Here is a 25,819-nt window from a genome sequence, read left to right on the forward strand (position 1 = left end):
TGTCTTTCTTTCTTGAAGTGAAAATTATAAAAAAAAATTAATTCCTTTTAAAATAGGATTTCTCCTTCGCCTCATTGGGGGACACAGACCGTGGGTGTATGCTGCTTGCCACTAGGAGGCTGACACTAAGTTAACACAAAAAAGTTAGCTCCTCCTCTGCAGTGTACACCCTCGTGCTGGCTCCCAGAGAACCAGTTCTTGCTTAGTGTCCGTAGGAGGCACACGGATGGGTCTGCTATTCAGACCAAAAACTCTTTATTATTTTATTTTTACATTCTTTATTTTATTTTTTCCAATGGACGAAGGAGCGACGGATCCTTTCAAGGCTCCAATCTCCCCGAACCATCAACAGGCAAGCACGGAGAGTTCCGCCTCTCCGTATCCTCTCCTGTGACGTGGGATGCCACACCTGAGTTGATTCTTAGGGGCAACGGGACACCTTCAATGGACGAGCACATGGAGTGTCGCCTCCACGTATCATCTTTTGCAGCCAGTCCTATTGCCGGACATTCAGCCCTGTCCCATCCTAGGCGATTCTCCCTTTGGATGTACAGAGGCCCATCTCGTGGCATCCGAGCAGCCCCCACTGCACCACCACTGTTAAACACTGATGGTACAAGGAGGCGAATGGTCCCTCTCCACCTCCTTTCTAAAGGGATGGTGGATTGAGGGTTTCCCCCTTATCCCTGCACTGTCCAAACCAGCAGCAGCACAGGAGGACCTGCAGCAAGCTGCCTTACCTGCCACCCAGCAGATTCTCCAGGTAAGTGCCGGGGCTGGAGGGCTCCTTTCAGGCGGTCGGGGGGGGGGGACCGATTTTGACTGCAGGGGCGCGCATTCGGCCCCTTCCCACATCAGCGCCGGCGCCACAAATTTATTCCCAGGCTTCGGCCCTGTACAAAGCCGCAACCCCTATCTACACCCATGCCATGATGCGATGTGGAGTCTCCACCCACCGGTCCAGCATCTGAGATCTCGGGGGGGCCATCTTTCTCTCCCCAGACCGCCTCAGGACACACTAACTGCCATTAGGACCGGCAGCAAGTCTTCTCAGTGCAGGGGCCATGCAGTTGGAGAAACGCAGGAGGAGCGGGGACACAGACCTGGGTAGGAGCGCTGCATTATACATCCTCCTCCCTGCTGTAACCCCTTTTTCTCAGCAGTATCCCTTCTCGACAGCCCCTGATATTATAGGGCCACAAAGAAGGGTACATAATGTCCCAGCCTAAGGCATCAAAAAAGTCTAACAAGACTATGGCTATATTCTTTACTTCATTAACCCCCTGACAGTCTGCGTTTCCTAATGCTCAGAGTTCTCCACTCTGCAATGCCTGTGACCCCCAACTGTTCTCAGGAACCCTCCGCCGCTACCGAGCCCAGTGTACCTAGTCCCCCTGAGTGGGCTTCATCACTGTCTCGCTGGCCAAAGTGATTGAATCCCTCTGTAATCCTTCGGGGGAGCGGATCCTCCCCACGCCGGGAGCAGTCGGATAGCAGAGGCCGAAGGCGCTCTAGAAGCCGTCAGGCACCTAGAAAAGGGATCCGTAGCACGTCTCCTGAGCAGACATGTGCCATGTCGCCTCATAGCTCCGTTTCTCGCTCTCTCCAGAGTTCAGTAGCGAACGCGGATATGACGGTTCCTTTAAGAGAACTAAACGCTCTCATAAGGCATTTGCTATTCATCCTATTTTCTGCCATAGTTAATAGGCATAGAGAACGCCCGGATAAACGCTTCACAGGACAAAAGCCTCTTGAAGTCAAGTATTTTTTTCAGCTGATCTGAAAAAGGATTGGGCGGAATCTCCGGTGGTACACCCCCCAGTATCCCGTCTAGCATCTAAAAGTATCCTGTCTGTGCCGGGTGGCTCATCCATCAAAAATCCCATGGACCATTAGATAGAAGGCTAGGCCCGCTCCGCTTTCGAGGCCTCCGGTTCGGCCCTGTATCCATCCTTTGCTGCAGCATGAGTAGCTAAGGCAACTAATTCTCTTGGGAACACTAACCTTCCTCCAGAGGTGGCACACCTTGCCAACCAAATTTCCCGGGCAGGTGATTACCTGGTACATGCATCCTTGGATGAGGCTGGTTGTCAGCAGGCAATGCCACCTTTATCAGAAGGTCATTATGGCTCAGAATCCTTATCAAACCGGTCACTTATTTGGAGAAAAGCCGGATCAGATCATTTCCGATACTACTGGAGGAAAGCGTAAGTTCCTTCCCCAACATAGACTTAGGCGTCCCTTTCGGAGACAGCAACAAATCCATTTCCGTTCCTTTGGCTCCACTTCAAGCAGGGGCGCTACCACTACTTCGTCCGGTTCAGGACGTTCTCCACGAAGAGATGGAGAAATTCAGGTCTTGTACAGGCCTAACCAACATTGGAAGTCCTAACCCAAACAGTCGAGGCCTAAAGGTCCTAGGTCCCAGAAATTTTCCTCACGCTGACTATCAGCGCTATCCGGTCGACACAGGCAGGGTACACGGTCACTTACTTCTTTCGTGGGGTGTGGCTTTCTGTCGTCTCCGAAGAGTGGGTTAGAGATCTGGTGTCGTCTGGATTCACAATCAACTTTGCTACGCGCCCCCTTTCACATTTCTTTTCCTCTCGTCCTCCCTCTTCAGAGGCAAGGGCAAAGGCTTTCTCCCGGGCCATATACCCATTGCGTCACCATGGCGTCATTGTCCCCATCCCAGAAAGTGAAAGGTTTCAGGGTTTCTAATCAAACCTTTTCGTTGTCCCAAAGAAGGATGGAACGGTGAGACCCATACTAAACCTCAAACTTCTAAACAAGTTTGTCAAGGTCCGTCATTTCTGCAATTAATCTCTGCGTTCAGATATCACTTTCCTGAAAGAAGGGGAATTCTTGGCCTTGCACATTCCAATTTTCCCCCTCACCAGAGATTCCTGCACTTCGCCATTCGCGACCAGCATTTCCAATTCATGGCCCTGCCCTTCGGCCTTGCTATTGCCCCCAGAGTGTTCACAAAGGTCATGGCAGCCGTCATGTCCATCCTGCACTCTAGGGTCGTGATCGTTCTGCCCTATCTGGACGATCTGTTGATCCGTCCTTCCATGACTGCTTGGAGTCTGTTCACATTACTTGCGATACCCTTTCTCACCTGGGCTGTCTGATAAACTTAAGCAAATCCTCTCCGGTCACATCCCAGAAGATCTTCTTTCTAGGAATGTCCCTGGACTCGTCTCGGGGGTTGGTAATTCTCCCTCCAGACAACGTCTTAGCCCTTCAATGAGGAGCCCGAGCGCTTCGTCAGTCTATTCCTCACTCCATCCGGGTTGCAATGAAGGTACTAGGAAAGATGGTGGCCGCAATGGAAGCAGTCCCCTTTGCGCAACTGCACCTTTGTCCCCTACAACATGCCCTTCTGGCAGCTTGGGACAGAAACCCTTTCTCAACCGAAGGTGCTACTTATTCCTGCAGGTCAGACAGACTCTCAGGTGGTGGACATTGAAATCTTCCCTCAACCGGGGGAAGTCTTTCTACCCGTTCAATGGCTAGTGGTAACTACCGATGCCAGTCTTTCAGGTTGGTGAGCGGTCTTCCACCTCCACACTGCTCAGTGCCATTGTTCAATTCAGGAATCAAAGCTACCGATCAACGTTCTGGAGATCCGTGCTATTCGACTGGCCCTGCAGCACTTCCATCACCTTCTGGTGGGTCACCTCATCCATATCCAATCAGACAACACCACGGCTGTGGCATACATCAATCATCGGGGGTACCCACAGCAGGACTGTCATGTCCGAGGTAAGTCACATCGTTCAGTGGGCAGAGAGCAACCACTCTGTGATCTCAGCGGTACACATTCCAGGAGTGGGGAGTGCGAGCGCCATCCAGAAGTCTTCTCCCAGATCTGTCTTCGCTGGGGGATCCCAGGTGTGGACATCATGGCGTCCAGACTGAATGCCAAGATTCCCTAGTTTATAGCGAGGTCTCCAAGAGCCATTGGTGTCGACGCTCTGGTTCTTTCATGGCACCAATTTCGCCTTCCGTACATTTTTCCTCTACCGTTACTCCCCAGAGTAATCAGGACAATCAAGGCGGAAGGAGTACCAGTGATCCTGGTTGCTCCCGATTGGCCTCGTGGTTCACAGAGTTGGTATGCCTCGTCCGCTGACATACCCTGTAGACTGCCGGATCGGCCAGATCTGCTCTCTCAGGGCCCCATCTACCACCAGAACTCGGGGGCCCTGTGTTTAACGGCATGGCCGTTGAATCCTGGGTCTTGATCCAGGCTGGGTTTTCTCAACAGGTCATTTCCACCATGGTTGGTGCCTGTAAACCCTCTTATGTACGCATCTATCCTCGTACCTGGAAGACATTTTTTGCCTGGTGCTGTCGTCTTCTCAGTTCCCACCATTTAGAGTTCCTACAGGCCGGTCTGGACACCGGGCTGGCACTCTGCTCTCTCAACGGCTAAATCTCTGCTCTATCGGTCTTTATTTCAGAGACACATCACATCAAGACTTCAGGTAAAGACACTTCTTCAGAGGGTTTCACATGTTGCTCCTCCCTATCGCATGCCCTTAGAGCCTTGGGACCTCAACTTGGTGCTAAGTGCCTTTCAGGAACCGTCCTTTGAACCGCTTCAGGACATTTCGCTGGTCTTTCGGTCCTGGAAAGTTGCCTTATTTGTTGCGATCACATCGATCAGACTTATTTCAGAATTAGCCGCCTTATCCTGTCGGACGCCTTTCCTTAACTTCAAACAGGACAAGGTTGTACTCAGGCTGTCACGGTCCTTTTTGCCAAAGGTTGTTTCATCCTTTGATCCTAACGAGGACATTGTTCTTCCTTCCTTTTGTCTGGCCCCTATTCACGGAACTGAAAGCGCTCTCCACTCTCTGGACCTAGTCAGGGCTCTGCGAAGGTACGTCTCAAGGATGGCATCCTTCAGAAGAGCAGATGCTCTGTTCGTTCTCCCGGAAGGTCACAGGAAGGGTCTTGCTGCTTGTAAGGCCTCGATAGCCAGGTGGATTCATTCCACCATCCAGGAGTCATACCGAGTCAGAAGTCAGCCCATCCCAATGGGGATCAGAGCACACTCCACTCGAGCGGTGGAGCCTTCTTGGGCCAGTTGGCATCAGGCAACAACGGAGCAGGTCTGTAAAGCTGCAACTTGGTCCAGTTTACATATCTTCGCAAAGCACTACAATATTCACTCTCAGGCTTCAGCGGATGCAAGTCTGGGCAGAAGAATTCTGCAGGGAGCGGTGGCGCACATTTAGGCAGTTGATGCATGAAGCCTAATCCTTTGTGTTGTTTTCCCACCCAGGGACTTCTTTGGGACGTCACATGGTCTGTGTCCCCCAATGAGGGGAAGGAGAAACAGGAATTTTTGTGTACTCACCATAAAATCCTTTTCTCTGAGCCACTCATTGGGGGACACAGCACCCACCCTGCTTTTATGGCTTTTGCCTGTTTTAAGTTCACATGTTGTAGTCTTCTATGTTGTTGTTACTATTTGTTCCTACTGCTTTTGCACCGAACTGGTTCTCTGGGAGCCAGCACGAGGGTGTATACTGCAGAGGAGGAGCTAACTTTATTTGTGTTAACTTAGTGTCAGCCTCCTAGTGGCAAGCAGCATACAGCCCATGGTCTGGGTCCCCCAATGAGTGGCTCGGAGAAAAGGATTTTACAGTGAGTACACAAAAATCCCTATTTTAATTGTCCTAAACATTACAGTATATAACCTTTTTTATTGTGCCCACATTAATACCATAAGCTTATTGCTTTGATATTTAAGTTTTGCGTCATTTGTAACTAAAGGCTGCCTTATTTTTATTTGCTTACATCAGAGTTGGGAAGAGCCCAACAATTTCCATGTCTGCATCACGTCTTACAAGCAGCTCTTCAAGGGACTCCAGGTTTTTATGAAGATGAGATGGAAATATTTGGTCTTGGATGAAGTTCATCAGCTCCGAAACATGAATGAGAAGCATTGGGATGCCATCTTAAATCTACCAAGGTTGTATTTGTATGGATGAAAAATGGAAACCCCTGTCTGATAAAACGGTCATTAATGTTTGTATACGTTTCATACAGATCCTCATAGAATATGAGCTTCCATGAGATTCCCCAGTAATGGGCCAAGATTAATGGGAATCTGTCAGCATGTTTTTTTTCTATTGAATTGGAGAGCTGCTTTATTTAGGGGCATATAGTGGCTTGCAAAAGTATCCCTCTCCCCCTTGACTTTTTACCTATTTTCTTACATTACAACCTGTGTTGAAATAATTTTGCAATCAGATTTGTGTGTGATGCATCACCACTAAATTGTCTAAGTTGGTGCAGTGAAACGAATATAGGCATAAATTAAATTTGAGATCGAATAACTAAAAATTGGCTTGTGCATATGCATGTGTTAGGTTATAAAAAAAAAAAAAATATCCCAATCTCTGATGATCCCCCAAAGCACCATCAAATCCATGATCATCAAATGGAAAGAATGTGGTACTACAACAAAACTGACAATTGAGGGCCGCCTACCAAAACTCTCGGGCCATGCAAGGAAGGCATTAATCAGAGAGGCAGCACAGAGACCCAAGGTAACCCTGATGGAGCTGCAGAGTTCCAAGCAGAAACTGAAGTATCTGTCCACACAACCATAATAAGCCGCACACTCCATACAGGTGTTCTTTATGGAAGAGTGGGCAGAAAATAAACCTTTACTTTGCTCAGAAAGATAAGGCTCATTTTGAGTTTGCCAAAAGACATATGGGAGACTCCCCAAATGTATGGAGGAAGGTGCTGTGTCAGATGAAATAAAAATTTAACTTTTTTGCCACCAAGGTAAACGCTATGTCTGGCGCCAAACCAACACGGCTCATCACTCCAAGATCATCATCCCAACAGTGAAACATGGTGAAGGCAGCATCCTGTTGTGGGGATGTTTTTCATCAGGGACAGGGAAATTGGTCCGAGTTGAGGGGAAGATGGATGATGCAAAATACAGGGATATTTTTGAGCAAGACTTGTCAGTGATTTGCGACTGGGATGAACAAGACAATCACCCAAAGCATACAGCTAAAGCAACACTCGAGTGGTTTAATTGGAAACGTGTAAATGTTTTGGAGTGGCCTAGTCAAAGCCCAGACCTTAGTTCAATTGAAAATCTGTGGTCTGCTTTGAAGACTGCTGTACACCAGAGGAAACCATCTAACTTGAAGGAGCTAGAGCAGTTTTGCCTTGAGGAATGGGCAAAAATCCCTGTGGCAAGATGTGAAAAGCTCACTTATCCAAAGCGACTTGTAATTAACGCAAAAGGATGTTCTACAGAGTACTGACTTTACGGGGGTGAATAGCACACTGAACTTTTTAGTTATTTTGTCCAATTTGTTGTTTTCTTCACCATAAAATGAAAAACAAATGTTTTTGGTTTCATGCTTTGTATAGTTTTGATGTATGAAGAACCCAACACACAGGCTCTCCATGAATGTGCTGTGACAGTGACACAGCCGTGACACATGTATCCAGGTTCCGTCTGCAGCTTATTCAGCAAGCGCTATAGCTTGCCGAATAAGCAGGGACCTGATCAAATTCCCTCAACTCTACTACTTGCCACCACCCGTCTGGTCCTCGCTTCCATCTAAATGCTGTGACCTGATGATGCTGTAGACCTTGCATAGAATCTTCCCAGGAGCCATGACATCCTAAAGTCCAGTGCAGTGTAATAACACCAAAGATTCCAATGCGAGCAGGGGCTATCAGTAGATGTGGAGATGAATGGACGGGTGACTGAGTAGCGGAAGGGTTGGAGAGGTGAGCAAATGGTTGGCATAACAGTTTTTTATTATTTATATGTTAAGTTTATTATGCGGTTTGGAGAGACCGCACAGAATAATAAGGGGCAATAAATCACATTGCCTGGGAAAAATGTCAGTTTGGATTTTGCCTGCTCCGCTCATCTCTTGTAGATGTAGCAGTGGTCAGAATGCTGAGCTGTGTATAAACCCCTGATTAGCAGTGTTCCTGTGTACACTGTGGATTGTTAGCAAACTGCCAATCTGTGGTGAGAGCAGGGTTAAGGTACCGTCACACTCAGCGACGCTGCAGCGATATAGACAACGAGCCGATCGCTGCAGCGTCGCTGTTTAGGTTGCTGTAGAGGCGTCAAACACTGCAACACCAGAACGATGCAGGAGCGATCCAGTGATGTAACGGCGACTCACTTATCGTTCTCGCTGGCCGTTAGCTCCATGTAAAAACATTGCTGGCATCGTTGCTTTTGCTGTCAAACATGACGAATCACGCCGACCTGACAACCAAATAAAGTTCCGGACTTCTAGCTTCGACCAGCGATGTCACAGCGGGATCCTGATCGCTGCTGCGTGTCAAACATAACGAGATCGCTATCCAGGACGCTGCAACGTCACGGATCGTTGTCGTTCTCGTTGTAAAGTTGCTCAGTGTGAAGGTACCTTAACACAGATTAACTGGTCTGGCTTGCATGCCTAGCCCAGCAGTGATCATCTACTGCTGATATAAAGCACTGATTTTTATTGAAACTGCTGGGAGAGTGACACATCCCTGTGATTAGGCTCTGCATTGCAGTGCGCTCAGATTTAATGGCAAAAACCTGCTGACAGATTTCCTTTAAAGTAGGTGCTTCTAATTTTTTTTTTTTTTTTGTTAAAGGGGTTTTACAGAAAATAGAATATAAGTAACTGAAGTAAATGTTGCACCAACACAAGAAACCTTTCCTACAATGCTAATAGGACAGGTGCTTATGAGCATGTGCTGTAGGAATCTTCATTGCTATGACCTGGAGATGACACATATACAACACAATGTTAAAGAGTAAACTGTTCTTTTAATTTGTATTTAAGAAATGTACAGTACTCAGAAAAATAAAGAACTTTGTAAAATATCTTGCTAGAGAAATACGCTTCTTTCTCCACCTAAATTGTGCTTGAACTTTCAATTCATAGGTAAAAATCTGTACAATCTGTATTCATTTGAAGACCTATTTTCATATTACTCATAATACACAGATATTGTGCTTCAAGTTCTCATGAAATAATTATCTTTATTTGTATTTGGCGCCATCATATTCCGTAGCGCTTTACAGTTTGCACACATTATCATCGCTGTCCCCATTGGGGCTCACAATCTAAATTCCCTATCAGTATGTCTTTGGAATGTGGGAGGAAACCGGAGTACCTGGAGGAAACCCACGCAAGCATGGGGAGAACATACAAACTCCTTGCAGATGTTGAAATGACACTTACAGTTCTCCATAGCATCTGATGAGCATCATTTGTCATCTCTTACCTCAGTAATGGTAAAGTCTGTATTCACTGAAGATATGTTTTACTTGGGAATTGAAAGTTTTGAGGAGAATGAAACTAGTTTCTCTTATAAGTTATTTTACAAAGTTGCATATTTACATGTGTACTTATGGGAAAAAATTTAAGTGTAACCATTATTTTAATTTCTCTGTTGCTTCATTGGGGGGACACAGGAAACCACGGAGTGTATGCTGGTGACACTAGGCAATAAAAAAGTTAACTCCTCAGTAGTATACACCCACCAATCGCAGTCAAACCAATCAGTATTAGCTTTGTATCAGGATTTGGTTATAATTTGATTATTCTCTCCCGGTAATTATATTTTGAGTCACAAGTTTGGCACTGTGTTGCCCGGACTGCCCATTCCAATTTGCGGAATCCCTGGCTGTTTGACCCTCTGTGGTGCACAAGGTCAGCAGTCGTGCCCAGCTGGTTTTGTCGGTGAGCCAGCCTCTGGCCTTTCAGTTGACTAGCCAAGACAACGTAGCTGCCGGCATCAGGCGTCCCCCCTCTCTCGAATGGTTGGTCCTCGCTGAACAAATTGGACATGGCTTATATTGTTCTTATAGCGGCCAATATCGCCCGATCCTCACCATGATAGTAACATAGTAACATAGTAACATAGTAACATAGTAACATAGTTAGTAAGGCCGAAAAAAGACATTTGTCCATCCAGTTCAGCCTATATTCCATCATAATAAATCCCCAGATCTACGTCCTTCTACAGAACCTAATAATTGTATGATACAATATTGTTCTGCTCCAGGAAGACATCCAGGCCTCTCTTGAACCCCTCGACTGAGTTCGCCATCACCACCTCCTCAGGCAAGCAATTCCAGATTCTCACTGCCCTAACAGTAAAGAATCCTCTTCTATGTTGGTGGAAAAACCTTCTCTCCTCCAGACGCAAAGAATGCCCCCTTGTGCCCGTCACCTTCCTTGGTATAAACAGATCCTCAGCGAGATATTTGTATTGTCCCCTTATATACTTATACATGGTTATTAGATCGCCCCTCAGTCGTCTTTTTTCTAGACTAAATAATCCTAATTTTGCTAATCTATCTGGGTATTGTAGTTCTCCCATCCCCTTTATTAATTTTGTTGCCCTCCTTTGTACTCTCTCTAGTTCCATTATATCCTTCCTGAGCACCGGTGCCCAAAACTGGACACAGTACTCCATGTGCGGTCTAACTAGGGATCATCTGATCATCTGACGTGTTGCCGCTCATGCCAAGCTAAGCGCTCCCACATACAAGGATTCTTTCCCCCTTCCTGTCTAAGATGGTCTGGGTTGGACAAAGGTTACCCAAGAAGCCGCAGGGAATCAGTGCTCGTTTTCCATAGGCTTGACCACTTGTCCTCATATCGACTAGTCTTCATAAATGCCTTTGTTTTCGCTATTTGGGCACCTTCTGGATCTAGGTTACGTATTGTTTTTTGTTTTTTCAGCACTTGGGTTCTAGGTTCCGACTTCTTCATGATGAACTCTCCAGGAAGTTGGTAGGGCTGCTTCCCAGGTTTTGCATGGCTTACTCCATCCACTCGGGGTTTTGCTTACTAAATATCTTTCTGTTCAATGTAGGACAGTACCTGCCTTTTCATTCTGGATCCTATGGCTTAGATACTGATGTCTTCCAATGCCCTAATTCGATCCTGCTTCTGGCCAGTGCCCTTTAAATTTGGTTTAGTGCATCTCTTCTGTATTGGAGACTCCTAGAATCTCTGCCAGCCCTAGTAGTTACCATCAGCTTAGCATCTTCTCAGTGTCCTTACAAGGATCACACCTGTGGTCTAGGGCTCCTATTTTTTTCTATATACTGTGAGATTCCTTGAACTTTCCTCAGAGTACACTTCCGCTCGTGCTCGACCTTAATCAGGTCTAATCGCCCCTTATTTCAGCCCAGGCTCTCGTTTTCGGAACATACTATCTCAATCCGCATGTTCAGCCCTCCTTTCCAGAAGGGTTCTCTACTCTACTTCTCGGAACTTAATCACACTGACTATCCTTCAATGTGTTCTCGCATAGTCTTGGCTACTGGCATGTTTAAACCCTTATTCTTTGCAATCCTTCAGACCAAAGAAAGTTTGTGATGACTGGCTACTAGTGATGAGCGAGTGTACTCGTTGCTCGGGTGACCTCCGAGTATTTGACTGCTCGGAGATTTATTTTTCATCGCGGCAGCTGAATGATTTGCAGCTACTAGCCAGGCTGAGTACATGTGGGGGTTTCCTGGTTGCTAGGGAATCCCCACATGTAATCAAGCAGGCTAGTAGCTGTAAATCATTCAGCTGCCGCAATGAAAACTAAATCTCTGAGCAGTCATAAATACTCGGAGGTCACCCGAGCGTGCTCGGGAAAACCCGAGCAACGAGTACACTCCCTCATCACTACTGGCTACTGCTTTTTCCTCAACTAGGAGCTTTAGTCCAGTGTTGGACAGCTCGGGATCACCCGTAGGCTAATTAAGCCTCCTCTCCTTCATCCAGAATCCCGAGTTTTTTCGTTCCATAACAGAACCCAGGACTCTTTTCTTCCAAGGTGTAACGCTATCCTTGTCAACGTCAACCTTGGTGGAGGCATCTGGTCCTGGACTGATCAATGTCACCTGATTTGTCCATAGTATACTACGTTCTACCGATTTTCCTAATCTGTGAAAGGCCTTCAACAGGAGACGGGAAGGATTGTCTCATCAGACGGTTCTCCATTTTGTTTCATCAAATGCGTCTTGTCCATAGTTGTTTATGGCGGAACAATACCCTACATTGTCTTGAATCTGCAAGGTTTTTTAGTCCACTTCCAGATTCCGCGACTCAGCGATTGTTCTCCAACACTTTCACAGTTGCCTACACTCAAAACTCCCCCCTTCCTCCCTCCTCCTTCTATCGTGGAGGTAGTCTACTTTCTTACCATCTCTTCTTGGAAATTTCTATATTTGTTTTTCAAATCCATCATCTTTACTATTTCTATTTGACTATTCTATATTCATGTCCTACTCATGAAACACTGCATCCAAGCTCCGTTTTCCTCCGATCACGGCATGATTACAATATAAATGGGGAAACCATCTTATTCTCCCCTTCCTCTTCTTCACTATCGTCGGATCTGGAGTCTAGTTTGTTCTTTCGCTCCGTAGGGGCAGGTTTATAACTTATTTTCAGAGAAACCAGTTTTCCGTTTCTTTTGTTTGGATTTTCCTGAGGGGTGCACACACTTACGAAATCTCTTGGATATATTGTTGCTGGTCAGAGTGCGTTTCCAGCTCTCACTCTGTCGAGAACCGTTTCCTCAGACTCTCAGATACCCTATTTGCGTCTGGAGAATCATCATAGTTTTCTCAGTCTACAACTGCTCTAAAATTCTGGACTCATATTATAGGTCAGACCGCCATAACTTTCTTCCTGCTCTCTTCATCTTGGCCAAGGGCCTCCTGCATCATACATCATCAGGCCTCTACAATGTGTCCGTAAAGTCATGGTGCACTTTTGACCAGTCACAGGATATATTTATAGTTTACATTTTGGCGCCCTTTCTCTGGCCCAATCATATCAGACCTGTTCATGAGGAGAGATAACAAGAACCAATCAAGCACAAAGTCATTTAAGCTGTTGCTGAGCCCCCAGTCAGATTAACCCCTGATAAACTGAACTCTGATTAATACACTGCAAGGTATGTGACATCATGCAACCACAAGCTTATGCCAGCGGTGTGGTTTTCCATGCCAGTCGAGATGTGGACCATACAGAGGAAAGTTCAGTGTGTTCTGTGGCTCGCTAAATTCAACCGTGACCAAAGTGCTACTTGAATATCGGCGCGTTTATAAGAAGCGCCACCACATAAGAATAACATTACTCGGTGGGATAAGCAGTTGAAGGAAGCCGGCAGGTTGGCGGAGAAACCCCGTCCTGGTAGACCATCAGTCAGTGACAAGTCTGTTGAGGCTATACGGGATAGCTGCCTAAGGAGCCCTAAAAAATCTGTGTGTGTGGCTCGAAAATTACACCTAAGCAAGATTACAGTTCATAAGGTGTTAAAGAAGCGTCTCTGTTTTACGGGGTACAAATTGCGACTGTTGCATGCTATCAAACCGGTGGATAGACACAAACGATGCACATTTGCTACAGATATGCTTCATGAGATCGACAATGATTCAAGATTTTTGCAGAAGATTGTGTTTAGCGATGAAGCGACCTTCCATATCTGTGGACATGTTCATCGCCATAACTTCCGAATATGGGCCCCTGAACATCCTCATGCCTACATTGAATACGAACGTAACACCCCTAAAGTGAACATGTGGTGTGTCCTGATGCATGATAAGGTGATAGGCCCATTTTTTGTTGCGGAGTGGTCTGTGACGGCAAATACGTATCTTCACATCTTGGAGTTTTATGCAGTGCCACAATTTCCATCAGTTGTCATCTTTCAACAGGAAAGCGCTCCTCCACACTACGCCACCACTGTTTGTGAGTTTCTGGATAGAACATTCCCTGGCGGTGGATGGCAGGGGTTCTGTCAAGCCATGGCCACCACGATCCCCAGATCTGACACCCTTATACTTTTACTTTTGGGGTTATGTGAAGCAGCATGTGTACATTGAACGTATCGACGACATTAATCACTTAAAACAGAGAACCACAGACGTTATTCACTCTGTTACACCATACGTCCTTACCCGTGTGTGGCAAGAACTTCACTATCGTTTGGATATGTGTAGGGCAACACATGGATCCTACAACGAACTGCACTGATTTCACATTTTTATAGTTTTTTGTTGCTTTGTAGTGACTGGCCAAAAGTGCACTGTGACTTTACGGACACACAGTATTTCAGTTCATCAAAACAAAAAGTGAAACTCGTATATTTATATAGAGTCTTGACAAACAGAGTGATCTATTTCAAGTGTTTATTTCTGTTAATGTTGTTGATTATGACTTACAGCCAATGCAAACCCAAAAGTTATTATCTCAGTAAATTAGAATACTTTATAACACCAGTTTAAAAAATGATTTTAAAATCCGAAATATTGGCCTACTGAAATGTATGTTCAGTTAATGCCCTCAATACTTGGTCGGCGCTCCTTTTGCATCAATTACTGCATCAGTGCGGCATCGCATGGAGGCGATCAGCCTGTGGCTGTTCTGAGGTGTTATGGGAACCCATGTTCCTTTGATTGCAGCCTTCAGCTTGTCTACATTGTTGGGTCTGATGTCGCTCATCTTCCTCTTGACAATATCCCATAGATTCTCTATGGGGTTAAGGTCAGGCGAGTTTGCTGGCCAATCAAGCACAGTGATACTGTTGTTTTTGAACCAGGCATTGCTACTTTTGACAGTGTGGACAGGTGCCAAGTCCTGCTGGAGAATGAAATTTCCATCTCCTAAAAGCTTGTCTGGAGAGGGAAGCATGAAGTGCTCTAAAATTTCCTGGTAGACGGCTGTGCTGACTTTAGTCTTGATAAAACACAGTGGACCAACATCGGTAGATGACATGGCACCCCAAACCATCACTGATTGTGGAAACTTCACACTAGATCTCAAGCAGCTTGGATTGTGTGCCTCCCCACTCTTCCTCCAGACTCTGGGACCTTGATTTCCAAATGAAATGCAAAATGTATTTTCCTTGTGGAGTGTGTCAATGACTGCCTTCTGTCGAGTCAGCAGTCTTCTCCATGATTGTGGAGCCTACTGAAACAGACGAAGAGACCTTTTAAAATGCTTTGGAAGCCTTTGCAAGTGTTTTTTGTAAACTTTTCTAATTTAGTGAGATAATGACCTTTGGGTTTTCATTGGCTGTAATCCATAATCATCAACATTAACAGAAATAAACACTTGGAATAGATCACTCTGTTTGTAATGACTCTATGTAATATGAGGCTCACTTTTTGTATTGAAGAACTGAAATAAATGAACTGTTCGATATTCTAATTCTGTGAGAAGCACCTGTATCTCTAGTCCCAGCACATGCAACAGCAGTTCAGCTTTATATCACAGCCAGGTTCCTGCTGAAGATGGCAGGGGCACAACTCCTGAGGTGGTGCCATCTTTCTAGTGTAACGCTATGTCAGATTGCAAGAAAGCGCTTGCATTCTGGATGTACGAGTATAGTTGCTTATTTGCTTGGAGGTTAAAAATCTCTTTAGCTATTTAAGTTGGTAAATCTATAAAAACATAATGTGCCTTTCAATGTGTGTTATGGTATTTTCTACATAAACTGTTTTTGCTTTTTTTGCTTAATGAAAATCTCTGCACAATCTTATTTTATCGTTTCCAAAGGCACACTCTCACATTTACAAAGATTTATGTTTGGTTTTGTTTGCAGCCAACGCAGATTGCTTCTAAGGGACACTCAATTACCACATACATGGAAGGACCTGTGGACCATGGTGCACTTCCTCATTCCCAGTTTGTCAAGACAGTACCTAGATTTTCCAGTTAAAGAAGGCAGTGAGCAGGACCCAGAATACAGACACACTATATCAATAAGATTGCATCGGGTAATCCAAAATTATCTACTTAATTTATCCTTTTTTATTTTTGATTATATTGAAATGTCTAGAATAACAATTTTGTACATGAGGTACAACAAAATGATACTGCTGTAATTAGCTTTGAGAAATAAACTTTCTTGTTAATAGCATTTGGGGACATAGAAATGGGGCTATATGCACTGCCATTAAGATTCTGACTCTAGATAAAAAAATATATAAAACACCAAGTTGACATTGGCCATGGAGAACAATCATTTGGGCAGTTAGGACACTCTATGTTAAGGATTTTCTCTTCATTTTAGGAGGCGGTTTCCTTCCATGTGTACTAACAGGCATGTTTTTCATAATTGTATGAACTCCTATAGCCTGCTCTCCAAAGAATGGCAAAGATTGACAAGGCCAAAGCAGATTGGGAAGCCAGGTTTCCTAATCACAGGGACATTGATGACCTGCTCTGTTAAGAGTGGAAGCATCCAAACTAATGCATTCCCTACTTCCAAGGATTTTTGCCCATTTCCAAAGATTTTCAGATCCTCAGTAGTGATGAGCGAGTATACTCGTTGCTCGGGTTTTCCTGAGCATGCTCGGGTGATCTCCGAGTATTTGTTATTGCTCGGAGATAAAGTTTTCATCGCCTCATCAGCATGATTTACGACTGCTGGACAGGCTGAATACTGGTGGGAATTCCCTAACAAACAGGCATTCCTCACATGTATTCAGCATATCTGGAAGCCGTAACGAGTATACTCACTCATCACTAATGTGTTCCATTTTAGTCCATTAGCATCATCATTTTTCTGACACAGGACCTATTACTTTACTAGTTTGATACCTTTTCCAAAGTGGTCTTGATGGCAACAACTACTTTTTCTGGGACCCATTTTTGACACCTCTTAGGCTAAGTTCACATTAGTGTTCGGGGGCTTTGTGGATGGCTGCTTACGTCCTCCGCTAAGCTCCGCCTACTTCCAGCATACTTCTGCATACGTCCTTCGCACCTATCTTTAAGGCTATATGCACACGTCAGGATTTCTTGCAGAAATTTCCTGAACAAAACCGGACAATCGCGTTTTTTGCACGTTTTTTCCCGGAGCTTCCCAATGCATTAAATAGTGGCAAAAACGCGAAAAATCCGCAAAATTAATGAACATGCTGCGTTTTTTTTCGCAGAAAAAAAGCATCATGTGCACAAAAATTGCAGAATGCATTAAAAATGATGGGATGCTTATGTATGCGTTCTTTAAGCGTTTTTCCGCGGAAAATGGGCGAAATAATGCTAAAAAAAACCGCTGAAAATCCTGAACGTGTGCACATAGCCTAAATTTTTAACATAGGGTATGCAGCACATGCGGATGTATGCAGATGTGTCGTTTTGATGAGCCCGTTGACCATGCGGGACCGCAACAAGTTGCATCTTGTGCGGACGGTGGACGCGTTAAAACAACGCATCCGCAAGTCCTACGTACCCATTGTTAAAGATAGGTACGCAGGACACATGCAGAAGTATGCGGAAGTATGGGGGGCTTAGCGGAGGACGTACGCAGCCCTCCGCAAAGCCCCTGAACGCTAATGTGAACCTGGCCTTAGTCCAGTATTTTTTCTTTTTTTGTTGTTGTTCCCTGGTCCAGTTTCTTGCTCTCTCTAACTTTTTTTTTTCTCTTTCTTTTTCTGACATTTTTTCATTCTCTTTCAGATTTGCTCTGGCTTTAGCCCACTTGTTCAGGCTTAGGTCTGCTTGCTTTGGCTCGCCCTCCTGCTTGCTCTGGCCCACCCTAGCTCTGGCCCGCCCTAGCTCTGGATCTGGCCCTCCCTAGTTCTGGCCCGCTCTGGCCTGCCCTGGCTCTGGCCTGCCCTGGCCCGCTCTGGCCTGCCCTGGCTCTGGCCCGCCCTGGTTTTGCCTCTGGCTCTCCCTGGTTCTGCCTCTGACTCGCCCTGGTTCTGCCTCTGGCTCGCCCTGGTTCTGCCTCTGGCTCGCCCTGGTTCTGCCTCTGGCTCGCCCTGGTTCTGCCTCTGGCTCGCCCTGGTTCTGCCTCTGGCTCACCCTGGTTCTGCCTCTGGCTCGCCCTGGTTCTGCCTCTGGATCGCCCTGGTTCTGCCTCTGGCTGGTTCTGGCTCTGGAGGCCCATGGGTTCTGGCTCTGGAGGGTACTGGCTCTGGCGCACCCTGGCTCTGGCCTGCCCTGGCCCGCCCTGGTTCTGCCTCTGGATCGCCCTGGTTCTGCCTCTGGCTGGTTCTGGCTCTGGAGGCCCATGGGTTCTGGCTCTGGAGGGTACTGGCTCTGGCGCACCATGGTTCTGGCTCTTCCCCTGGCTCGCCCTGGCTCTTCCTCTGGCTCTCCCTGGTTCTGCCTCTGGCTCTCCCTGGTTCTGCCTCTGGCTCGCCCTGGTTCTGCCTCTGGCTCGCCCTGGTTCTGCCTCTGGCTCGCCCTGGTTCTGCCTCTGGCGGGCACTGGTTCTGCCTCTGGAGTCCCCTGGCTCTGGAGGGCCCTGGGTTCTGGCTCTGGAGGGTACTGGCTCTGGCGACCCTGGCCCGCCCTGGCTCTTCCTCTGGCTCGCCCCCTGGTTCTGCCTCTGGCTCGCCCTGGTTCTGCCTCTGGCTCGCCCTGGTTCTGCCTCTGGCGGGCACTGGTTCTGCCTCTGGAGTCCCCTGGCTCTGGAGGGCCCTGGGTTCTGGCTCTGGAGGGTTCTGGCTCTGGCACGCCCTGGTTCTGCCTCTGGCTCGCCCTGGTTCTGCCTCTGGCTCGCCCTGGTTCTGCCTCTGGCTCGCCCTGGTTCTGGCTCTGGAGGCCCATGGGTTCTGGCTCTGGAGGGTACTGGCTCTGGCGACCCTGGCCCGCCCTGGCTCTTCTTCTGGCTCGCCCTGGTTCTGCCTCTGGCTCGCCCTGGTTCTGCCTCTGGCTCGCCCTGGTTCTGCCTCTGGAGTCCCCTGGCTCTGGAGGGCCCTGGGTTCTGGCTCTGGAGGGTTCTGGCTCTGGCAGGCCCTGGTTCTGCCTCTGGCGGGCCCTGGTTCTTGTTTTGGCTCTAGCGGGCCCTGGCTCTGGCTCGCCCTCGTTCTGCCTCTGTCTCGCCCTGGTTCTTCCTCTGGCGGGCACTGGTTCTGACTCTGGCGGACCCGGGTTCTGGCTCTGGCAGGCCCTGGCTCTGCCTCTGGCTGGCCCTGGTTCTGGCTCTGGAGTCCCCTGGCTCTGTAGGGCCCTGGGTTCTGGCTCTGGCAGGCCCTGGCTCTGGCGGGCCCTGGTTCTGCCTCTGGCTCGCCCTAGTTCTGTCTCTGGCTCGCCCTGGTTCTGCCTCTGGCGGGCGCTGGTTCTGGCTCTGGAGTCCCCTGGCTCTGGAGGGCCCTGGGTTCTGGCTCTGGAGGGTTCTGGCTCTGGTTTTGGCTCTGGCGGGCCCTGGTTTTGGCGGGCCCTGGTTCTGGCTCTGGCAGGCCCTGGTTCTGGCTCTGGCGGGCCCTGGTTCTGGCAGGCCCTGGTTCTGGCGGACCCTGGTTCTGGCTCTGGCAGGCCCTGGTTCTGGCGGACCCTGGTTCTGGCTCTGGCAGGCCCTGGTTCTGGCGGACCCTGGTTCTGGCTCTGGCAGGCCCTGGTTCTGGCGGGTGCTGGTTCTGGCTGTGGAGTCTCCTGGCTCTGGAGGGCCCTGGGTTCTGGCTCTGGAGGGTTCTGGCTCTGGCGGGCCCTGGTTCTGGCTCTGGCGGGCGCTGGTTCTGGCTCTGGAGTCTCCTGGCTCTGGAGGGCCCTGGGTTTTGGCTCTGGAGGGTTCTGGCTCTGGCAGGCCCTGGTTCTGGCTCTGGCGGGCCCTGGTTCTGGCTCTGGTTCTGGCTCTGGTGGGCCCTGGTTCTGGCTCTGGTGGGCCCTGGTTCTGGCTCTGGTGGACCCTGGTTCTGGCTCTGGTGGGCCCTGGCTCTGGCGGGCCCTGGTTCTGGCTCTGGTTTTGGCTCTGGCGGGCCCTGGCTCTGGCGGGCCCTGGTTCTGGCGGGCCCTGGTTCTGGCTCTGGCGGGCCCTGGTTCTGGCTCTGGCGGGCCCTGGTTCTGGCTCTGGCGGGCCCGGGTTTTGGCTCTGGCGGGCCCGGGTTCTGAGGGGGAGCGACGACTGTCACATACTCACCTGCTCCTGACGCGGTCCCTGCGTGTCCCATGGTCTCCGGAACCTTCTTCCTATGTTGAGCGGTCACTGGTACCGCTCATTACAGTAATGAATTTGCGGCTCCACCCCTATGGGAGTGGTGTCCATATTCATTACTTTAATGAGTGGTACCAGGTGACCACTGAACAGAGGAAGACGGTGCCGGAGACCATGGGACATGCAGGGACCGCGCCAGGAGCAGGTGAGTATGTGACCGTCGTCGCTCCCCCTCAACCGCCTTCCATGACTCGAGTATAAGCCGAGAGGGGCACTTTTAGACCATTTTTTTGGACTGAAAATCTCGGCTTATACTCGAGTATATACGGTAGTTTTCTTGTTTTTGCTGTAAAATACTTTTCTCATGGAAGGAACCAAGATTTCACTCTATTTTTTTTTTGTTTTTCTCTAGGACAATGATGATTGCCTAAGGCATTGTTTTTCTCGCTGGAATCTGGTCATGCCAGTTTCTAGTTGTTCTTGTTATGGATTTTTTGTTTTTGCACTCCTACTGCTTTTCATCTGGCGAAGACAATATTTTCTTTTAATCTAGTAACAGGACCTGTACACTTTCTCCTATATCTCTAAATGTATTGACAAAAAATGGATTTTACGTCAAGTGCAAAATTAAATTTTTATGGGGTGCATATATTTTTAGCAGCTATCTTCAAAGAGCCACTGCCATGAAGGTGATGGTGAATATCTACAAAACTTTACTAAACAATGTTATGCATTCCCATGTCTACATTTTTTTTGAAGCTGGATTCTTAATATAATAAGAGTGTCTCCTAGAAAAAAAATGCATGAGACCCTTGGGCCGAGTGGATACTGTCAGTAATTGGCAGCGCTTTGGACGCAACACATGTCTGCTGCGCCCAAAGCGCTGCCGGCTTTTGAACGCAGGTGATTCTGCATGTGATCATTGAACCGTGCGGATTCACCACATTCAATAGATTGTACGGGTGAGATTTATATTGCGGAGACGCAAGTCTGGAAAGACACGCCTCATGTCCGTCTCCGCAGGTCATCCACGGGCGTCGGTGTACTTGGGATTTCTTGAAATGCTGTCCACTATGCTGTAACATTTGGATGCTGCGGATGTGTGCAGCGTCCAACCTGCAGCATTTACTGACCGTGGGAACGTACCCTTATTTCTGGTCATTGATCCTGATGTTTGATTAAATATTATATGTTTGGTTAATGCTTAAATGTTATGATATTTACAGTCTGCTCAGCCATTTATACTTCGCCGGACAAAAAGAGATGTGGAACGGCAACTAAACAAAAAGTCTGAACATGTTCTCAAGTGTCAGCTTTCAAATCGGCAGAAGATCATGTATGAGGATGTTATGATGCAACCTGGGTAAGAAAATTTTAATTGGACTGCATGCAACTCCGTAATGTTTGTATCTTGCAAAATCTTAGGGTACCGTCACACAGTGGCATTTTGATCGCTACGACGGCACGATTCGTGACGTTCCAGCGATATCGTTACGATCTCGCTGTGTCTGACACGCTCCTGCGATCAGGGACCCCGCTGAGAATCGTACGTCGTAGCAGATCGTTTGAAACTTTCTTTCGTCGTCTAGTGTCCCGCTGTGGCGGCATGATCACATGGTGTAACAAAGGTGTGCACGATATTGTATACGATTTGCGCATAGTAACCAACGGCTTCTACATCGCACATACGTCATGAAATTATCGCTCCAGCGTCGTACATTGCAAAGTGTGACAGCAGTCTACGACGCTGGAGCGATATTGTTACGACGCTGGAGCGTCACGGATCGTGCCGTCGTAGCGATCAAAATGCCACTGTGTGACGGTACCCTTAGGTTACAAAGTACCTGTCACCAGGTCAAAGTGGTCTGTGCGTGCTCTTATTTTATTATTTTATTCTCACAGCTCCCTTGAGTATTGCGGGTTTTTTTTTTCTTTAATCCTCCTAATGGTTGTAGAGAGAGATTTTTTTTTTCTGAAGAGGGCTTTGCACCAAATGTTTAACAAGACATTAAAGTTTTAATGTGATAATGGCTACAGTGCAGAATAAAACTTTAAAACTTTTTTTTTTACTTAGCCTTTCTGTTGTAGAGATATTAGCAATCAAACTTATGAGTTAATATTAAGGCCAAGTGGGTGTTATCAGAGTTTTCACTGGGTACCTGTACTTCTTCCCCATAAGTAGGTAGCAACACACATGGAAGAAAAGATCCTACCCCACAATAACGTAGAGCAGGTTTCCCAGTGTGTCAAATTTATAAGGACATACAGCTCTGATCTCCGGGTCCTAAGTTTGTGCATGATTAGTAAGTTCTAGGAATAGAGCACAGACGACTAACGCTCTTTAGATCAGGTCAAGGGAGTCAGTGAGGGGGGATGAGAAGCACAGTTGTCACATTGCAAACACTTCTATCAGCTCTGCTCCTCTCTTATCACTGTATGTTGCCTCTTCTGCTCTGCCTCACGTCCTGTTTAGTGAGCTCCAATGTGCCCGTAATCCTATTTGCCTGTGGTGTTCAAGGCAAATTGTAATCACCCTGCAGTGACAGAATAGCTGTTCTGAGCTATTGTGTGGGGCGTGTTCTTTTTCCTCCTGTGTATTGATGACTGTTTATGAGAAGAAATGCAACCCTCAGTGAGTACTCTCTCTTCGACTTAACAAAAATTAATTTATGTTCCAATCACTTTGATTGCTAATATGTCCGCAATAGAGAGGCTCTGGTTCTAGTGATGTATTAATTGATGGGCTGCTTCTTGTAGTTTTGATATCCTTGCTGATAAAATTATTTTTTATTACTAGCACAGTGGTAAAACTGCTGCTATAGTTCTCCATATTCATGAGCTCATTAAACTCCACTGCATAAATAGAAAGCTGTAATCAATGGTGCGGGACACAGAAATATAACAAAACAAGGACAGAAACTGTCTTTTGACCAGGTGCCAGACTCACAATAAAGTGCACTTACAGTATAATTATACTGAAAACAATTGATAATGGTTACTTTTTGAATGGAGCAATAGGCCTTCTTAGGCTAAGTTCACATGTATATAGTGATCTCAGCTGAGCACTATGTTGGGGTTTCTGTTGGAATTCCAGTAAAATTGTATTCTGACAAAGCCATTCACTTTAATGTAGCTGATGGAGCCACCTTAGATACTGTTTGGTCTCTGTACTGGCAGTATATAGTAGGGACCAAAAGTTTGGGCACACCTTCTCATTTTTCTGTATTTTCATGACTATGAAAAATGTACATTCACTCTGACGGCATCAAAACTATGAATTAACACATGTGGAATTATATACTTAACAAAAAAGTGTGACACAACTGAAAATATGTCTTATATTCTAGGTTCTTCAAAGTAGCCACCTTTTGCTTTGATGACTGCTTTGCTCACTCTTAATATGCAAATTGCCTCTTCTGAGAAAAAGAGGACTTAACTCTATAGTGCCACCTGTTGGAAGTAGCGATCCTACAAGTCACAATCAACCCTTTAACGAGTCGTGCAATATGACTTAGGATAAAAGCCAAATCAATATCTCAATTCGCAGACACGGTGTTTCGGGCTGTTGGCCCTCGTCAGTGCGAAGCATGAGAACTGATTTGGCTAGGTGAGAGGCTCTGGACTGGGATCTAAGGGGTATCGTTTCTCCTTATGGAGAGTGACATACCATCTCTGGCTTGTCAAGGTAAGGAGGCTTATTCGCCATGCAATGCTCCTCTGGGAAATATAATATGCAAATTGCCTCTTCTGAGAAAAAGAGGACTTAAACTCTATAGCGCCACCTGTTGGAAGTAGCGATCCTACAAGTCACAATCAACCCTTTAACGAGTCGTGCAATATGACTTAGGATAAAAGCCAAATCAATATCTCAATTCGCAGACACGGTGTTTCGGGCTGTTGGCTCTCGTCAGTTCGAAGCATGAGAACTGATTTGGCTAGGTGTCCGTGTCTGCTAATTGAGATATAGATTTGGCTTTTATCCTAAGTCATATTGCACGACTCGTTAAAGGGTTGATTGTGACTTGTAGGATCGCTACTTCCAACAGGTGGCGCTATAGAGTTTAAGTCCTCTTTTTCTCAGAAGAGGCAATTTGCATATTATATTTCCCAGAGGAGCATTGCATGGCGAATAAGCCTCCTTACCTTGACAAGCCAGAGATGGTATGTCACTCTCCAGAAGGAGAAACGATATCCCTTGCACACTCTTGGCATTCACTTGATGAGATTCAAGAGGTAGTCACCGGGAATGGTTTTCACTTCACAGGTGTGCCTTGTCAGGTTTAATAAGTGGGATTTCTTGCCTTATAAATGGTGTTGGGACCATCAGTTGTGTTGTGCAGAAGTCTGGTGGACACACAGATGATAGTCCTACTGAATAGACTGTTAGCTGCTTTTTTCTTGCCATAATATAAATTCTAAGTAAAGAAAAACGAGTGGTCATCATTACTTTAAGAAATGGAAAGGTCAGTCCGAAAAATTGGGAAAACTTTGAAAGTGTCCCCAAGTGCAGTGGCAAAAACCATCAAGCGCTACAAAGAAACTGGCTCACATGAGGACCGCCCCAGGTAAGGAAGACCCAGAGTCACCTCTGCTTCTGAGGATAAGTTTATCCAATTCACCAGCCTCAGAAATCGCAGGTTAACAGCAGCTCAGAATAGAGACCAGGTCAATGCCACACAGAGTTCTAGCAGCAGACACATCTCTACAACAACTATTAAGAGGAGACTTTGTGCAGCAGGCCTTCATGGTAAAATAGCTGCTAGGAAACCACTGCTAAGGACAGGCAACAAGCAGAAGAGACTTGTTTGGGCTAAAGAACACAAGGAATGGACATTAGACCAGTGGAAATCTGTGCTTTGGTCTGATGAGTCCAAATTTGAGATCTTTGGTTCCAACCAATGTGTCTTTGTGCGGCGCAGAAAAGGTGAACGGATGGACTCTACATGCCTGATTCCCACCGTGAAGCATGGAAGAGGAGGTGTGATGGTGTGGGGGTGCTTTGCTGGTGACACTGTTGGGTATTTATTCAAAATGGAAGGCATACTGAACCAGCATGGCTACCACAGCATCTTGCAGCGGCATGCTATTACAACCGGTTTGCATTTAGTTGGACCATCATTTATTTTTGAACAGGACAATGACCCCAAACACACCTCCAGGCTGTGTAAGGGCTATTTGACCAAGAAGGAGAGTGATGGGGTGCTACGCCAGATGAAGTCAAAAGTGCCAACAAGTGCTAAGCATCTCTGCGAAGTCCTTCAAGATTGTTGGAAGACTATTCCCGGTGACTACCTCTTGAAGCTCATCAAGAGAATGCCAAGAGTGTGCAAAGCAGTCATCAAAGCAAAAGGTGGCTACTTTAAAGAACCTCGAATCTCAGACATAATTTCAGTTGTTTCACACTTTTTTGTTAAGTATATAATTCCACGTGTTAATTCATAGGTTTGATGCCTTCAGTGTGAATGTACTATTTTCATAGTCATGAAAATACATAAAAATCTTTAAATGAGAAGGTGTGTCCAAACTTTTGGTCTGTACTGTATATCTTTGTCTGATGTGCACCAAAAGGTAGGCTAATACCTAATAAAATTAATGTTTTAATAATGCAAGTGAGTATGGAATTAAAAGGATTTAACTTTTTGTCATTTTTATATTTCTATTGAACATGGTGGAGTTGGCATATGAAAAAAATACGTATATGGGTACACTTCCCATTGCAGTTTCCTAATGGGTCCCTAAAGCAAACCTAATGGGTTCACTTCAGGAATATGTTTAAAGTGCTTTTATCTATAGAAAATTCCTTAAAATGTGAACTCGTGCATAATACGAGTATTGAGTTACAAGTCTTTTTTTTTTATTTTTTTTAGTAAAATTACATTTTTTTTTTTTTTTTTTTTATTTCTAT

The 25,819-nt window shown here is 46.5% G+C and overlaps 1 protein-coding gene across 4 annotated transcripts in view; it reads left to right on the forward strand.

The window, feature by feature from the left end:
- The window catches only part of LOC138669019 (E1A-binding protein p400-like), a 343,483-nt gene that overhangs the window by 106,992 nt on the left and 210,672 nt on the right, over positions 1–25,819 (forward strand). For all 4 annotated transcript variants that reach the window (XM_069756066.1, XM_069756069.1, XM_069756068.1 and 1 more), the window contains exons 15-17: positions 5,820–5,989; positions 15,631–15,805; positions 21,141–21,277. In XM_069756066.1, coding sequence (XP_069612167.1) covers positions 5,820–5,989; positions 15,631–15,805; positions 21,141–21,277 — 482 coding nt within the window. The remainder of the gene's footprint in view (positions 1–5,819; positions 5,990–15,630; positions 15,806–21,140; positions 21,278–25,819) is intronic.

This window comes from Ranitomeya imitator, chromosome 1 (assembly GCF_032444005.1).
Source record: "Ranitomeya imitator isolate aRanImi1 chromosome 1, aRanImi1.pri, whole genome shotgun sequence".
Classification (NCBI taxonomy): domain Eukaryota; kingdom Metazoa; phylum Chordata; class Amphibia; order Anura; family Dendrobatidae; genus Ranitomeya; species Ranitomeya imitator.